This window comes from Chelonia mydas, chromosome 11 (assembly GCF_015237465.2).
Source record: "Chelonia mydas isolate rCheMyd1 chromosome 11, rCheMyd1.pri.v2, whole genome shotgun sequence".
Taxonomy (NCBI): Eukaryota; Metazoa; Chordata; order Testudines; family Cheloniidae; genus Chelonia; species Chelonia mydas.
The window spans coordinates 76,504,404-76,521,182 of NC_051251.2; the positions used below are offsets into that span (position 1 = coordinate 76,504,404).

At 51.9% G+C, this 16,779-nt stretch overlaps 1 protein-coding gene across 3 annotated transcripts in view; it reads right to left on the reverse strand.

Annotated features, from left to right (window-relative positions):
* Window positions 1–16,779, reverse strand: part of ITGB2 (integrin subunit beta 2) — a 53,795-nt gene that overhangs the window by 15,488 nt on the left and 21,528 nt on the right. For 2 of the 3 annotated variants that reach the window (XM_037912467.2, XM_037912468.2), the window contains exons 3-7: window positions 13,534–13,594; window positions 7,401–7,489; window positions 6,080–6,263; window positions 2,907–3,077; window positions 1,172–1,413 (exon numbers count right to left, since the gene is read on the reverse strand). In XM_037912467.2, coding sequence (XP_037768395.1) covers window positions 1,172–1,413; window positions 2,907–3,077; window positions 6,080–6,263; window positions 7,401–7,489; window positions 13,534–13,594 — 747 coding nt within the window. Of the gene's footprint in view, window positions 1–1,171; window positions 1,414–2,906; window positions 3,078–6,079; window positions 6,264–7,400; window positions 7,490–13,533; window positions 13,595–16,355; window positions 16,525–16,779 lie in introns of those variants that run through there. The other variant, XM_043525119.1, reaches the window with a different exon arrangement.

Here is a 16,779-nt window from a genome sequence, read left to right on the forward strand (position 1 = left end):
ATGTCCCAATGAAAGAGAGACTCCGTGTTCATACCACCAAGAGACAGGACACTGGCATGCAAGTTCCCTGGAAACAGGTGGGGAGTAAGAGCAATGCAGGGAAATATACAGACATACAGCCACTCCATGAAGCAAGGAGTGTGTGGAGGTGCCTGGCCCTGCTATAGACAGACATGGGCCTGCACTTCCCAGCACACCGAGACCAATGCAGGCAAATAGAGACTCATGCCTGCCTAATGGAAACCAGGGAGATGGACCCAAAGGGGAGACAGAGATAATCCATGCCAGGGCAGACCCAGACCCCATTTATGCTCCTGGGCCTGCATCCCTAGAAGTGAGGGCAGCCTCTGCACCTAGGTAGGCAGGCCTACGCCGACTCCCGCCAGCGGGACCATGGGGATCACCAGGCTGACTCCCTCTGTAGCCCAGGCCAGAGACCTGCCCCACAATAATCCCGAGAGCAGATACTTTAGACAAACAGCCGGCCTGGAGTCAGTCATGGAGAATTGTCAGCCATGGAGAATCCAGCCTGAGCCTTGGTCAGTATTCTTAGAATCATAGAATATCAGGGTTGCAAGGGACCTCAGGAGGTCATCTAGTCCAACCCCCTGCTCGAAGCAGGACCAAGTCCCAGTTAAATCATCCCAGCCAGGGCTTTGTCAAGCCTGACCTTAAAAACCTCTAAGGAAGGAGATTCCACCACCTCCCTAGGTAACGCATTCCAGTGCTTCACCACCCTCCTAGTGAAATAGTGTTTCCTAATATCCAACTTAGATCTCCCCCATTGCAACTTGAGACCGTTGCTCCCTGTTCTGTCACTATTAAAAACGTTCACCTTATTTCCCGTCTGAACGTGGCTAGCTTCAGCTTCCAGCCATGGGGCCGTGTCAGACCTCTCGGCTCAACCCAAGAGCCCATTATCAAATATCTGTTCCCCACGTAGGGACTTACAGACTGGGATCAAGTCACCCCCCAACCTTCTCTGGGTTGAGATAACTAGCTTGAGCTCCTTGAGTCTCTCCCTAGGAGTCCTGGTGTCTAACCCGTCAGTCATTCGCATGGTCCCTTTGGCCTGGCGCTATGCCCCTCAACGTCTGGCCACACATGCTCTAACTCTGAGTCCTCCCCACCCGGTAACCAGCTTAAGCCGGGTGATGGTGCCTGGACTTACCCCGCAGACTGCCACCTGCATCATGGCATCCAGCCCCCCCTCGGGGGCATCGAGGTTCCCCGAGATGGACTGTTTCTTGACCTCCCTATCAAACACATTGGCTTCTCCAGTGAGGGAGAGGACGTGCCTGAAAGCGAACGGCGGCTGGCAGGTGGCGTCCTTGTTTGGGCAGGGGTTCTTCAGCTTCTCGGGGTGCGTGTTCACGAAGGGCAGCACCGTCTTGTCCACAAAGGAGCCGAAGCCTGGGGTGCACAGGGGGACGCAGCATTAGGGAGCAGTGCCCAGTACCACACCCCTCAAACAACCATGGCCAGAGACTTGGCGGGTGCAGCTGTGGGGAAGTAATAAACCCCAGGGGTCACTATGCCACGGGGCGTGGGCGGAAGGTGCAAGTAACCAGCGCACGGCAAACAAGGGGTGCCAGTGGGAGGCAGCCGCTTGTCCAGGGAGGGTCACTTGGAGTTAGAGTGCTCTGGGGAAAGCCGGGCCCGAGCTAAGTGCAGACGTCAGGTCAGCTACGCAGCCCCATCCATGAAGAAGGGATCTAGACCAGCATCGTGCCCCAGCCGTAGAGCAACCCAGCCGCGCAGGGACACACCATGGTGGATTATCCACTGAACCAACAGGGCCCATGCCCAGGGGTACCGGCCAAGTGGGGGCCCCTGGAAAAATGGGTGCCCTGGCACCCCGCTCCAGCTGCCCGGTCCTCCTGCTGGGGACCAGGGGAAGCCCCCCACACCCAGATCCCGCTCCCCAACAGGAGCATCAGGCAGGCGGGGGAAGGCCCTGTGCCCCAACCCCATTTCCCCAGCAGGAGCACAGAGAGGGGCGGGGGGACTTCAGGTGGAAGTGGTGGGGAGGCCCCCCACTTGCTCTGGCCCAGGGCCCCACAAAAGCTTAATCCACCTCTGGGGATGCAGTCAAGCAGCGAAGTGGGAATCTCCTCATGGCCCACTGGTGACTGCTGCCTCTCCCCTCCCCCTGTGGTTCCTGACCCCCATTCTCCCTTCCTCCGCCCTGGGATGTCACTGGCCCCTCTGTCCTGCTCTCCCTTCCCTTGGTGGCTCCCTCTCCCTCTCTGATGGACTCTGCCCCCAGCTGCCTCTCCCTGGCAGAGGGCTCTGGCTAGGAGAGCCTTGAGATGCGCACTGAGATGCCTGGGTGGGCCACATTTCCCCCAGGGCTGCTGTCTCCGGCTGGCCCGGTTCCTTCTCCATTTAGCCTGGTTTCTTTGCTGCCAGAGATCCAAATGGGTCAGACGTTCCAGGCTGGTTTTACGTGAAACCGGTGAGGTCTGAGAGTCTGCAGCCACTAGGCTCCTTTCCTGTGCCCCTGGCAGCCAGGGAGAGTTTTGCCAGTGATCTCACAGAGAGCAGAACCAAACCCGAATGTAGCAGCAGCGTCTGAAGCAAGCACATATGGAGCCAATGCGTCTCTTGGCTGCAGCTACGGGCCCCTTCCCCTCCGTGGACATGTGACCGAGCAGAGCGCAGTGCTCTCCATGGAGGGGCTGGGCAGAGCAAGAGGGTGAGCCCAGTCTGCATTATCCCTGTGTGCTCACTGAGCACCCCTTCCCCCAGCCCTGACGTCTCTCCTGGCCTGGCTACTGCAGGCTGGCCGCGTGGCCATATTCACTGCTGCGTGGTACATCTTCCTCTGTTCTTGCGAGAACTGGATTTAGCTAGTGGCTCTTCAATGCTGCCACGAGAGCGTGAGTGCCCAGAGAACCACTTACCGATCTGGCCGGAGGTGGTGATGGAGTTCAGAGCTGCGAGCAGGTCCCCACCCAGCTTCTTCACTTTCTCCAGGTCATCATGCATGGAGTAGGAGAGATCCATCAGATAGTAGAGGTCAATAGGGTAGCCCTCGGCCCGGCGGAAGGTCACGTTGAACTCAGCCGGCTGACCTGCCAGGGGAGAGGCAGAGCATGGAAACGGCTCAATGGAATGACGTGACTGCTGTGGAACACTGTGTCCTGTTCTGGTGCCCACAATTCAGGAAGGATGGTGTAGAATTGGAGAGGGTTCAGAGAAGAGCCATGAGAACCATTAAAGGATTGGAAAACCTGCCTTAGAGCGATAGACTCAATCTATTTCGTGTAAGAAAATGAAGATTAAGGATTGACTTAATCACAGTCTATACGTATCTACATGGGGAATGAGTATTTACTAGTGAGCTCCTGAAGGTAGAGAAAACTGTAACACAATCCAATGGCTGGCAGCTGAAGCTAGACAAATTCAGACTGGACATAAGGTGTACATTTTAAACAGTGAAAGTAATGAACCATTGGGAAGATTTACCAAGGATCCTAGTGGGTTATCGCCTGCTCCACTGCACGACCAAGACAGTGACAATTCTTAAATCAAGAGTGGGTGTTTTTCTAACAGATCTGCTCTTGGAGTTATTATGGGGCAGGTCTCTGGCCTGGGCTATCCAGGAGGCCAGACCAGATGATCACAGTGGTCCCTTCTGGTTTTGGAATCCATGAATACCGTCTATAAGAACTGGGCTTTCCTCTCCAGCCACACAGCTGCTGGTGCGCCTGTCCTGTTGACCAGTGCATCTCATTGTTTCCTTGTACTCCCAGATCTGTTTCCATCTGTCGGATCGTCTCTGATATTTACAGTGTAAGCTCTTCAGAGCAGGAACTGTCTTTTTACTGTGTGTCTGTCCCTGCACCTAGCACAGGGTGGTCCTGCTCCATCACTAGGGCTCTAGGCACTATGGTACTTATTATTATTATGATAAAGGCAATTACAGCTGGTCAAAACTTGAATTATTCATTCCAGGGGAAATTCCACCATTTTGGGGAAAAAACCTCATTCCAAATAGGAATGAAAAGTTGAAATTTCAAAATGTCCTGCACAACAAAATTTAAAAGAAGGGGCGGGGGTTAAACAAAACATTTCATTTTGATTTTGACTTTACATTTATTTCATATAGTTTTTATTCTGTTCTTATAATATTTTAAAATTAGGTTTAAAAATTATTTCTAAATTGTCAAATAAAACAACTGGTCATGGTTCAATAGCTGGTATAGTAGCTGGTTCAAGGTAACACAATAATGTAGCTCTCTCAATAGAAACTCATTTTGAAATGAAAACTCGAAACATTTTGTTGTGAAACGGAACATTTCGACCTTACTGAAACACTTCCATTGTTTCTGAAATGACATTTCATCGAAAGCGACATGTTCCTGCCTTTCTACAATTGAAGGAAATTTCAAAACAAAAAGCTGTTTTAAATCCAACAATCTAAATGTTTCGTTTTAACATTTTCAAAACAAAGCAGTTCCATTTTTTGGAATATTTTTTAGGTTTTATTTGGACTGAAACAAATTTAAAAAATTGACACAAATCTGCTAAATGTTTTAGTTAACCTGAATGTCCAGTTTTCACTGGAAAAAAGTTTTAGCCAAATTTTTTGCCCAGTTCTACTCATATGCTGATAACTATCTGTAACACATACTAGGCATGCTTGTAACATGGCTGTAACATGCTTGTAACATCTATTCATTATTCATCAGCTCCTAAAAAACCTCTGTATATAATGAGTGCAATTGTCAGTGGTGATGAGGCTCATCCCTTGGACGAGACTGGCTCTCAAAGCTCTTGTGTTTGCAGGTGCTCTCCAGGAGCACTGTTGGTTGGGGGGGCCCCAAGGTCTGCCTCCTTGAGATCTACAGCAATGGCTAATACTGTCTGTAAAGATTCTCTGTCCCAGCCAGGAGAGAGTACATCTGCTCTGCTGCTAGGGAGATGGCTGGGCCCCTTGCCAGCTGGGTTCTTTCACACATTTGGAAAACAAACGAAAGTCATGTACAAAGAACTGCGTTAAGGTGGAGATAAGGTCAGTGTCGCACAACAGGGCCTTTTGTCCCCTGTGTCTTTTCAGACCGAAAACCCCAAACTTTTCTCCACGCAGCCCTGTAAAGAAAGTTACTGTGACGAGAAAACTCACCACAAATTTATGAACCACAGGGAAAGCAGAGTTAAGGTGCTGCTTGCCACACCCCACTAGCCTCGGCCTTAACTCTGCCCCATTGGGACCACGCTAGGAACTGGGCTTATCCCCGGATCTTACTCCTGCCAAACAAAAGAGGCCATTTTCTTGGTATCCCCCACAGCACCAGTCAGGACGCATGTTCCTACAGCCCCACAGCATTTCAGTGTTAGCTGGTCCTTGCTGCTGGCTGACAGGGATCACACAGGGTATACTGAGCTACTTTTCCTCCTCCTCTCCAGAAGCACAGTCGCAGTTAACGAGGCTAATGAGGCATCAGGGCAATTCCTAGTTACTGTTCTGCATGTTTGGGCAAATATTGCTCCCTCACAAGGAACCAGGAAAAGGGGGTGCTGGCAGCCAAGGGGGCAGAGTCATGCTGAGCATTCCTGGTGCTTGTCAATGGGCTGTCTGCTTGTTCTGGAGACAGTGACATTCCTTCCTGGGCCATGGCCTTTCTGCTTCCCCACCCTTTGGGTCTGCCTTCTGTTCCCCACACTGGGCAAGGGCAGGGGGCAGGCATCCATGTTGTGGGGGAGCTGCCTCAACTCTGCACTTGAATCACCCTGCCAGTGAATGAGTACTTGCTTTCTGCGAGCCCACCTGGCTGCAGTGAGCCTGCTGCTGTCCGACCATCGCACCATCCTCAGCTCTAATTTCCGGACGTAACCCCACCCCCCGTCTCAGCTGACACAAGGATTTTTCTCATGCACCAGTTTCCACACGCGAATGAAGCACCCACCTGTGATTTAAACACGCTGCAGGAAAAGAGGGACCCGGACACATTCTGGGCCTGAACCGGTCCCATGCGTATCAGTGGCCATGGGCCTGTGCTTTCCTCCACACGGCATTGCTCCCCCCCCCGGTCAGACTCGGCCGCCAACCCGGCTTCCCAGCAAACTGTACCTCGTCTCAAGAGCAAGCGCACTTTCTGGGGAGCCAGCTGTGTCTTGTCCTCTAGAGCGGTGTTCTTTAGTTGGATGAAATTGCTTTCTGGGAACACGATGTCTTTTGCGTCACATCCCCTCTGCTGCAGCTGCTCTCTGGTGTCACAACGAATGGAGTCTGGCTCGCCCGCTTTGGTGAAATTCTGTGCGTTGCAAAATCAAAGGGGGAACAAAGGGAAATGCTTGAGCACAAGCCATGTTAGTTCAGAGACCTGCCCAAGCGAGTCATTCGGACAGCTGGGAACAGGGGGCACAGAAAAGAAGGTTACAGAGCCTACTGCCACCAGACACCTCCCAGCTCCCCCCGCCCCGCTTCTCCCCTTCTCCTCCCCGCAGCCACAAGCACAGCATTGGAGCTGCACGGTTTGGTAGTTAACTACTGGCCTGGCCATCAAGATGGAGCAACTCACTCATCAAGGAAACAGGGAACGTCCTTTCTCAGACACTGTGCCCAGCTCATCTTCGGCTCCCCGCCTGCCTTGCCGATCCTGCACTCGCTCAGCCATGGGCATGAGTGGGGCACTCCTCGGCTGGCTCCATCCCCCCCCCCCCCCCCCCGGAAATAAACCTCCTTGCATTCTGCATTAACCCTTCATCTCCCCATGGGGAGAGGGCAGCAAGGGCCCAGATCACCCTCCGGGGAGGAGCCCCAGGCAGGGGCTCCGCCGCACGGTTTCCTGCAGAAGCCTAGTCTAGGCTAGGGGAAAGGGGGAGTTAGCACAATGGAGCTAGTGTAAGCCAGCCAAAAGCCCCGCTGAACACCAGCCTGGATGCAGGGGAACGCTGTCCGTGGGATTGCAGCAGGTCAATGGACAGCCCAGGCAGCGACCTCCAACAGCCTCTGTGGGAAAAACCTTTTCCCTGTCTAGACAAGGCCAGAGTTGCTGCTAATGGTGCGGAAAGCAGATGCTGCTCCCATGGGTTAGCGACAGGAACCGACTGCAGGGGGTTTGCGGGGGTGGCTGGAGGCGGGGTGGGGGAATGCCTCCATCGGAGCTCCCTGAGCCTAGGGGACGTACCTGGGAGTGTCCGTCGCCCCCTGGAACAGCAATGGGGCACGACCCCTCTGCAGGGCCACTGCAAACAGACTCCCTCTGCCCCAGTCTGGGCCAGTGGGAGGTCTTCCTGGGGATCCCCTTGGCCCAGCCTCCTCTCCCAAGGGCGGGGTGACTTCTGCAGAGCAGTGAGTGTGGCCAAGCACCATCATGGGGGTGGGTGGTGGGTTGGGAGGCCAGCACAGAAGCTGCGAGCTGGTGCAATGAAAGGAAATGCAGACCTACCAGTTTCTTGCACCAAGCACAGCCGGGGCCAGACCGGATGCAGTCCTGACAGGTGCTCACTTTGATTTTGGGGCATTCCAGGGCGAGAGCTGTAACAGAGGGGGGTGGGGAAGAACCGTGATGGGAGCTCGGCCAGCCCACGCGAGAGAGGCTCAACCCTTGGGGACAGCCTACCGCCACCCCTGGTGTGCGCCAGCCCTAGTAACTCCATCTAGATAAACTTGTCACCCAGACCGCGCACACCGCCCTGAGCCCACACGGCCAATGATAAGAGCAGCAGTTCCGCTGAAGCCAGGCGTGAGAGCGGGAGAGGAAGCAATCCTGATAGGCACCTTGCGAACCACAGTGTGGCTTGGCAGTGAGAAGTCCAAGCGGACATACCACGAGGGTGATATTACAGATCAAACAGAAACCCTATATTGAAACTCCACACACTCAACACTCAGCAAAAGGGCTGCACATCTCGGGGAGGGCGCTCTTATTTCCATCTCAGAGTGGCTTATTCAAGTTTAGTTTCATACCTGATTATGCTAAACCAAAGTAAGGGTGTCTACACACAAACTGGGGCTGGTGTAATGAAATCAGTTTAAAAATACCCTCAGTTAAAGTGGTGCCAGTTTTTGTGTAGATCTAGAGTGACCAGATGTCCTAATTTTATAGGGACAGTCCCGATTTTGGGGTCTTTTTCTTATATAGGCTCCTATTCCCCCCCTCCCAATTTTTCACATTTGCTGTCTGGTCACCCTGTGCAGATCTGGCCTGCATTCCTGGGCACAGCCTGCACCCGGAGGACGCGCCCGCCATGCGGCGGAGCCCAAAGCAGGGAGTAGCGTCACCAGCACACAGTTCTAACTAGTGCCTCTTTTGTACCAGTTTTCATGACCCTAAAATACGTCAGAAAAGTGTCCTGCTCTTGGATTTTGAAAATATGGTCACCTCACTTTGGGTCACCTCACTTTGGGTCTCCAAGGTGTGCCTCTTCACTGGGCATAGTCCAGATGGGTGTCTCATGTCAGTTCCCACCCACCCCGCTTTCCTCCCCAGCCCCCATCCTCTGCATCCCAGCCGAGTCCGAGGGAAGCAACCCATGTCTCTCATCCAGCCGAGAGGTGAGCATATGTGCTTTCCACTGTGCTCTATGCGGTGCTTTGGCTAGCACATGGAAATCGACCAGCTGACTTGTATTTAGTTAATAAAGCAATAGCCAGTCTCCAGCACTAGCCAGAACCAGCTGCATCAGAGAAAAGTGCACAAAATGTTGACGAGGCAGTTAAGCAATAACCTCCCATAGGGGGACACTGCTTTGTAAACCCATCAATTGGCTTCTTGCCTGCCTCAAGCCGGAAGGTTTGTTACCCTTCCAAAGGCTGGCAGGTTTTTCCGCCGGTCTAATGTCACTGTAGCTATTCTGGCTCTCCAGTCCTTCTCCAAGTCTTGCCTCAGGAATGTTTTGTAGCCACACAGACTAACTGTGCATTGGATAAAAACCAATTTCCTTTTGTCTGTTTTGAACTTGCCACCTTGTAATTTCATTGAATGCTCCCTTGTTCTTGTATCACGTGTCAAAAAGTTCCTCCTCTGCTTTGGTGGGTCCTGCACTTATTGGCAGATTTGCTCACCTCAGAGGTTCACGGCTGCCCTCAGTCTGGCCACTTTCGTGGCTCAAATCTGCCGTTCACTCAGTTAGCCTCATCGCTGGCCAGCATGGGGAAAAGGAAGAAGAACAATCCCCGCAGTCTCTGCTGATCCACCTAGTGGATCGGGGAACAGGCCAGAGACCTTCCCCTCTGGTAGAACCCACAGTCCAGGTCAACTCCTCTGGTATCAAGTAGGGAGTTGGGGGGATGGAGGGATGGGGGAACCCGGGCCCATCCTCTACTCTACAGCCCAGGGCCCTGTGGATTGCAGCTGTCTACAGTGGCTCCTATAGCAGCTGCGTGACAGCTACAACTCCCTGGGCTACTTCCCCATGGCCTCCGCTCAACACCTTTCTTTATTCTCACCACAGGACCTTCCTCCTGACATCTGATAATGCTTGTCCTTCTCAGTCTTCCAGTAGTACGCCTTCTCCCTCTCAGCTTCTTGTGCCTCTCCTCCCAGCTCCCCACACATAGACCACAAACTGAAGTGAGCTCCTTTTTTAAAAACCCAGGTGCCCTGATTAGCCTGCCTGTCTTAATTGATTCTGGCAGCTTCTTGATTGGCTGCAGGTGTTCTAATCAGCCTGTCTGCCTTAATTGTTTCCAGAAAGTTCCTGATTGTTCTGGAACCTTCCCTGTTACCTTACCCACAGAAAAGGGACCTACTTAACCTGGGGCTAATATATCTGCCTTCTAGCACTCTCTTGTAGCCATCTGGCCTGACCCTTTCACACATGAGAAAGGGTGAAAGCAAGTTCCTGATCCACTTTCTGTATCACATTCCTTATCTTCTCTACTTTTATCATGTCCCTTAAAAACATAAGAACGGCCACACTAGGTCAGACCAAAGGTCCATCTAGCCCAGTATCCTATCTTCCAACAGTGGCCAATGCCGGGTGCCCCAGAGGGAATGAACAGAACAGTAATCATCAAGTGATCCTTTTCCTGTTGCTCATTCCCAGCTTCTGGCAAACAGAGGCTAGGGACACAATCCCTGCCCATCCTGGCTAATAGCCATTGATGGACCTATCCTCCATGAATTTACCTAGTTCTTTTTTGAAGCCTGTTATAGCTCTAGCATAACAACATCCTCTGGCAAGGAGTTCCACAGGTTGACTGTGTGTTGTGTGAAAAAAACCTTCCTTTTGTTTGTTTTAAATCTGCTGCCTATTAATTTCATTTGGTGACCCCTAGTTCTTGTGTTATGTGAAGGAGTAAATAACACGTCCTTATTTATTTTCTCGACACCAGTCACGATTGTATGGACCTCTATCATATCGCCCCTTAGTCATCTCTCTTCCAAGTGGAAAAGTCCCAGTCTTATTAATCTCTCCTCATACAGCAGCCATTCCATACCCATAATAATTTCTGTTGCCCTTTGCCGAACCTTTTCCAAGTCCAATATATCTTTCTTGAGACGGGGCGACCACATCTGCACACAGTATTCAAGATGTGGGCGTACCATGGATTTATATAGAGGCAATATGATATTCTCTGTCTGCTTATCGATCCCTTTCTTAATGATGCCCAACATTCTGTTCACTTTTTTGACTGCCACTGCATATTGTGTGGGTGTTTTCAGAGAACTATCCACAATGACTCCAAGATCTCTTTCTTGAGTGGTAACAGCTAGTTTAGACCCCACCATTTTACGTATAGTTGGGATTATGTTTTCTAATGTGCTTTACTTTGCATTTATCAACATTGAATTCCATCTTCCAGTTTGTTGCCCAGACACCCAGTTTTGAAAGATCCTTTTGTAGCTCTTCGCAGCCTGCCTGGAACTTAACTATCTTGAGTAGTTTTACATCAGCTAGAAATTTTGCCACCTCACTGTTTACCCCTTTTTCCAGATCATTTATGAATATGTTGAATAGGACTGGGCCCAGTACAGACCCCTGGGGGACACCACTATCTACCTCTCTCCATTCTGAAAACTGTTTATTCCTACCCTTTGTTTCCTATCTTTTACCCAGTTACCAATCCATGAGAGAACCTTCCCTCTTATCCCATGACTGCTTACTTTGCTTAAGAGCCTTTGGTGAGGGACCTTGTCAAAGACTTTCTGAAAATCTAAATACTCTATATCCACTGGATCACTCTTGTCCACATGCTTGTTGACCCCCTCAAAGAATTCTAGTAGATTGGTGAAGCATGATTTCCCTTTACAAAAACCATGTTGACTCTTCCCCAACAAATTATGGTAATCTATTGTCTGACAATTTTGTTCTTTACTATGGTTTCAACCAGTTTGCCAGGTGCTGAAGTCAGGCTTACTGGCCTGTAATTGCCGGGGTCATCTCTGGAGCCCTTTTTAAAAATTAGCATCACATTAGCTATCCTCCAGTCATTTGGTACAGTAGCTGATTTAAATAATAGATTACAGACTACGATTAGTAGTTCTGCAATTTCACATTTGAGTTCCTTCAGAATTCTTGGGTGAATACCATCTGGTCCTGTTGACTTATTACTGTTTAATTTATCAATTTGGTCCAAAACCTCCTCTAATGACACCTCAATGTGGGACAGTTCCTCAGATTTGTCACCTAAAAAGAATGGCTCAGGTTTGGGAATCTCCCTCACATCCTCAGCCGTGAAGACCGATGCAAAGAATTCATTTAGTTTCTCCTCAATGGCCTTATCGTCCTTGAGCGCTCCTTTAGCATCTCGATCGTCCAATGGCCCCACTGTGGTTGTTTAACAGGCTTCCTACTTCTCATGTACTTAAAAATATTTTTTGCTATTACTTTTTGAGTCTTTGGCTAGCTGGTTTTCACATTCTTTTTTGACCTTCCTGATTATTTTTTTATACTTCATTTGCCAGAGTTTCTGCTCCTTTCTATTTTCCTCATTAGGCTTTAACTTCCACTGTTTAAAGGATGCCTTTTTGTCTCTCACTGCTTCTTCTACTTTGTTGTTTAGCCACGATGGCTCTTTTTTGGTTCTCTTACTATGTTTTTTAATTTGGGGTATACATTTAAATTGAGCCTCTATTAATGGGGCTTCTTATTAATCTCCTCTCTAAACAGAACAAGCTTAGCCTTTTCAATCTCTTTTCACCTGGATGCCTTTCTATGACTCAATCCAGGGGTTGTCAAACTTCATTGCACCGCAACCCCCTTCTGACTACAAAAATTACTACATGACCCCAGGAGGGGAGACCGAAGCCTGAGCCGGCCCAAGCCCCACTGCCCTAGGTTGGGCAAAGCCAAAGCCTGAGCCCCACCGACCTGGACAGAGGGCTAAGGCTCCAGGTGGCAGGCCTGTAACCTGAGCCCCACCACCCAGGCAGTGGGGTGGGGGCTTCAGCCCTGGCCCCAGCAAGTCTAAGCCAGCCCTGGTCCTGACCCACAGTTTGAGAACCGCTGCTCTAATCATTCTCAAAACCTGTCTCTGAATCTTCTCTAATTCTGCTATCCCATTTCTGAGATGGGATTCCCAGAACTGAACACACTGTTCCAGGGGAGGCCGTTTCATTGATTTGTATAATGGCATTATAATATTTTGACTATTCTATCCCATTTCACATCCATGCATACTGGATGGGCACAAGACTCATGAGTGGCAAAGTCACCACTGAGTTGGCAGATCATCTTGAACAAGAGCCAGTTCAGCCTTAGTTCCACGTCACACAGTCACAAATTCTGTTTGTGCAAGATTCTCAAAAGGAAGCTTTTGATACTTAAATTTTACTAGAGTTTTTTTAATTGGCACTATTTCCCTTCTCCATAAGTCCAGCCTCATGTAGTTACCGGGAGTCCAACTGCACGGGCCTCAGAAGAAGAGAAAAATTATAATGACTATGTTTTGGAAACCTCTGAAAATGATCTAAAATAGCTCTTTTCTAATCATGGAGTCACAGCTCTAAGGTTTGAGATCTTGTCATCTGCCAGGGCTAGAAACACGAGCCTACAGATTGTAGCCCTGAAGGTACATGAGATATTGGCCTGTGAATGAGTCACTGGTTCAGTGGTGAGTATTGTCCATCTCGAGCCTTGTGCAGAGATCATTGGGGAGCACATGGGGTGGAGGAGGAACAGTTTCTGTGGCAGGGTATTCATTCTTTTTACATGGCAGCTACTTGGGACCCTCTCAGTGGTTTGCAATGTTACACATAGTCTCAGCAGAAGGAGACTGGCAAAGGTGTATGCTAAAGGTAATTAAGGCACGTCTCTGCAATTCATCACATGGATATCACCAGAACCCGTGAGGTACCTCCAAACAGAGAGACAGAGAGAGGTCTTTGTGAATTGGTTTGCTCTTCACTGGCAGGCGCTGAGCTCCCGGTGGCAGGACACATCCGCTGAGTAAGGGCACGCAACAATGTGTAGGATGCCAAGTGCTAACCCTACCATCACGGTAACAAAATGCTTCCCTGGGAGGTTATGTCTTGGGGGTTCTTTTTCCTCTGCCTTTGTGTTACTAACTGTGTAACGTGCTTCAGGGGCTACTTTGCCTGCCTCGTAAAGCAGCGGAGACAAGTACCAGCTCACCTGTTGTCGCCAGCAGCAGCCCAGCCGCAGCCATCAGGAGGCAGCAATAACGAGTCATCGCCTGCAAGACGAAAAGCACCACAATGACATGTCAGGGCTCAGAGCCCGCCAGGAGAGCTGCCCAGAGGAAGTCCTTGGGATCATGTGTGCAACTGAGCCAGGCCACCGCTGCAATGATATCGGCACCCACTGACATGGGCACCCACAGCGATTCTGGAGGCTGACTGGGGGAGGCTGACTTGCAGAGAACAGAACAAGCCAAACCCAGGTTAGATCTCCGGGAACGGAGCGTAAATGGGTCTGACAATCTCACGGAGACCCAACTGTTCATCAACCCCTTTCTCAGCCAGACAGCAGAGTAACTTCCGTGGAACAGTTAAACAGGAATCACGAAGGGCCAGATTGTGGGTGGGGTTTCCAAAAGCAGGGTCAGAGGGAGTCAAGAGCACAATCGCCCCACCGAAAGTCAGCGGGACTTGTGCTCCTAACTCCCATAGGTGCTTCTGGAATCCCTGGCTGTGGTTTAGGCACAGCCCTGAGGAAGGATGCAGCAGGGGTAAGTCAGCAAGGATCTTGGAAGCACAGAGAGAGGGGGAAGGGGAAGGGCTGGAAAGATGTCGAGATGGTTTGTCATCCTATGGACTACAGCCCAGGTCCTTCTTGCTCTGCATGGGAGCCAGAGCTGACCTGGCCTCACACAGGGGTGTGACACATCCAAATCCAGCCCTAAGGGCCAGACTTCACAAGCTACACAGTGAGCCTCACAGAGGCACCTGTGGCTGACTGGGACAGGACACCGCCCCAGCACCTGGATGCACGGCAAAGCCCCCGACCAGAGGGAAGGGCAGGACTGGAGTTTGAGAGCTCCTGCTGCTCTGTAAGTGAATGCTGCAGGAGGGGGACGTCAGGTAGAGGAGGGGCAGAGCCCTGGCCATGGCTGTCAGCCATTGGGGTGCCATCTGAGGCGTTGATGGAAGCAGGGCTCCCACGTGGGTTCACATCTGGGGTTTGGCACTGGTGGAGCGCCCACTGGGACTCAGAGCCGCCGATGCCCGTTTCCTGGTTCCCCGGTGCGGTCACGGAAGGTCCCCTCAGACTCAGAGCCTGTAGGAGGGTCAGGGCATCTCCCAGCCTCCCACGCTGCAGCCTCCTTTCCCCAGCTGGCAACAGGAGGTGGAGACCCAGCTGATTTAGGTGGGACCCTGCAACCTCAGCACTGTATGTGTCCTCTCTTTTGGCCCCCCTTCCAGCCCCTCCCCTTTCCCAGGCATCCCAGACCCCACTCCCTCTCAGCCCTCCACCTCCTCTGGCCCTTCCCAGCACCTACCCTATAGGCCAGGGTGGCCAAACTTCAGCCCTGCTCCCGGTGAAGCCCCGAGCCCTGGTAGGCACGCCCCGTTGGGCTGAAGCCCCAAGATCCCCTCCCTGCTGGGAAGAAGCCAGATGCAATCCTAGGGATGGCACTTGGGGTCATGTTTTTGCCAGGGTTTGCTGACCCTGCTCAGACACCTGCCACAGGGCCCCCTCATAGAATCATAGAATATCAGGGCTGGAAGGGACCTCAAGAGGACATCTAGTCCAACCCCCTGCTCAAAGCAGGACCAACCCCAACTAAATCATCCCAGCCAGAGCTCTGTCAAGCCTGACCTTAAAAACCTCAAAGGAAGGAGATTCCACCACCTCCCTAGGTAACGCATTCCAGTGCTTCACCACCCTCCTCGTGAAAAAGTTTTTCCTAATATTCAACCTAAACCTCCCCCACTGCAACCTGAGACCATTATTCCTCCTTCTGTCATCTGCTACCACTGAGAACAGTCTAGAGCCATCCTCTTTGGAACCCCCTTTCAGGTAGTTGAAAGCAGCTATCAAATCCCCCCTCATTCTTCTCTTCTGCAGACTAAACAATCCCAGTTCCCTCAGCCTCTCCTCATAAGTCATGTGCTCCAGACCCCTAATCATTTTTGTTGCCCTCCGCTGGACTCTTTCCAATATTTCCACATCCTTCTTGTAGTGTGGGGCCCAAAACTGGACACACTACTCCAGATGAGGCCTCACCAGTGCCGAATAGAGGGGAACGATCACGTCCCTCGATCTGCTGGCAATCCCCCTACGTGTACAGCCCAAAATGCCATTGGCCTTCTTGGCAACAAGGGCACACTGCAGACTCATATCCAGCTTCTCGTCCACTGTAACCCCTAGGTCCTTCTCTGCAGAACTGCTGCCGAGCCAGTCGGTCCCTAGTCTGTAGCGGTGCCTGGGATTCCTCCCTCCCGGCACAGCAGCTGCCGGTGTCAACCAGCTGGGAGCTGCAGCCATGGGAAGAGGCAGCAGCAAACAGCTGGGAGCTGAAGGGACACTCGCTGCATTTGCAGCTGCCTCTCTGCGCGGCGCTAACACCTGGGAGTTGCAGGCAGAAGCCCCGAGGGAGTCTGGTAAGCAGAGAATGCGGTGGCGTGGGAGCCTGCCCTTAAACTGTAAGAGAGACACAGGTGGCTCACGAGCTGCAGTCTGGGCTTCTACTTCTTCCTTCCCTGAAGGTGTCGTGTAAAACAAGAGTGAACCGGAGCAGCCAGCAAAGGCCTGCTGCTGGCCCACTTCCCCCTGCACCTCCTGGCCTAGCCATGCTACCGGCACCTTGCGCACCCCGGAGCACTTCTGCAAATGCTGTTGGAGCAGCCACCCCACACAGCAACGCCCTCAGGTGCTGCCACCCCTGGGTGCAGCCAGCGAGCCGCCCCAGGCTGCGGCCCGTGGGAGGGCCCTGTGGCTGGGGAAGCCACTCATGAGCTGTGAAAACAGAAAATAAAATCCATTTGCACAACCCTTCCCTCAGCACGTCCCGGTGCAGCCATGGCACTGTAAGCCAAGCCACATCCGCCGGGCTGCGCTGAACAGGGCGCCGAGAAGGGCCAGGCCCTGCCCTGTTGACGGGGGGGGGAGAGGCTGGGTTTGTCTTTGTGCTTGTGGAGTCACGTGGCAGAATGGTTCCTCTCTGCTCCTGAAGCCTGTAACTTCCTGCCCTGAGGTCATGCCGAGCACCCAGCTTGGGGCCTCTAACCACAAAACATGAGATGAGAATTTCTGAACTCATTGGCTGGGATGGCTGGGGGAGGCAGCCCTTCGCTGAGATAAAGGGGAGTTTCTCTCCCGAACCAGCCCCGAGCCAAGCCGCGCTGCTTTCAGCGGGGCTGAAGGGAGTGGCTACCAGGGCTGGGTAAGCTGATCCAGAACCACGGGTGCTGACTG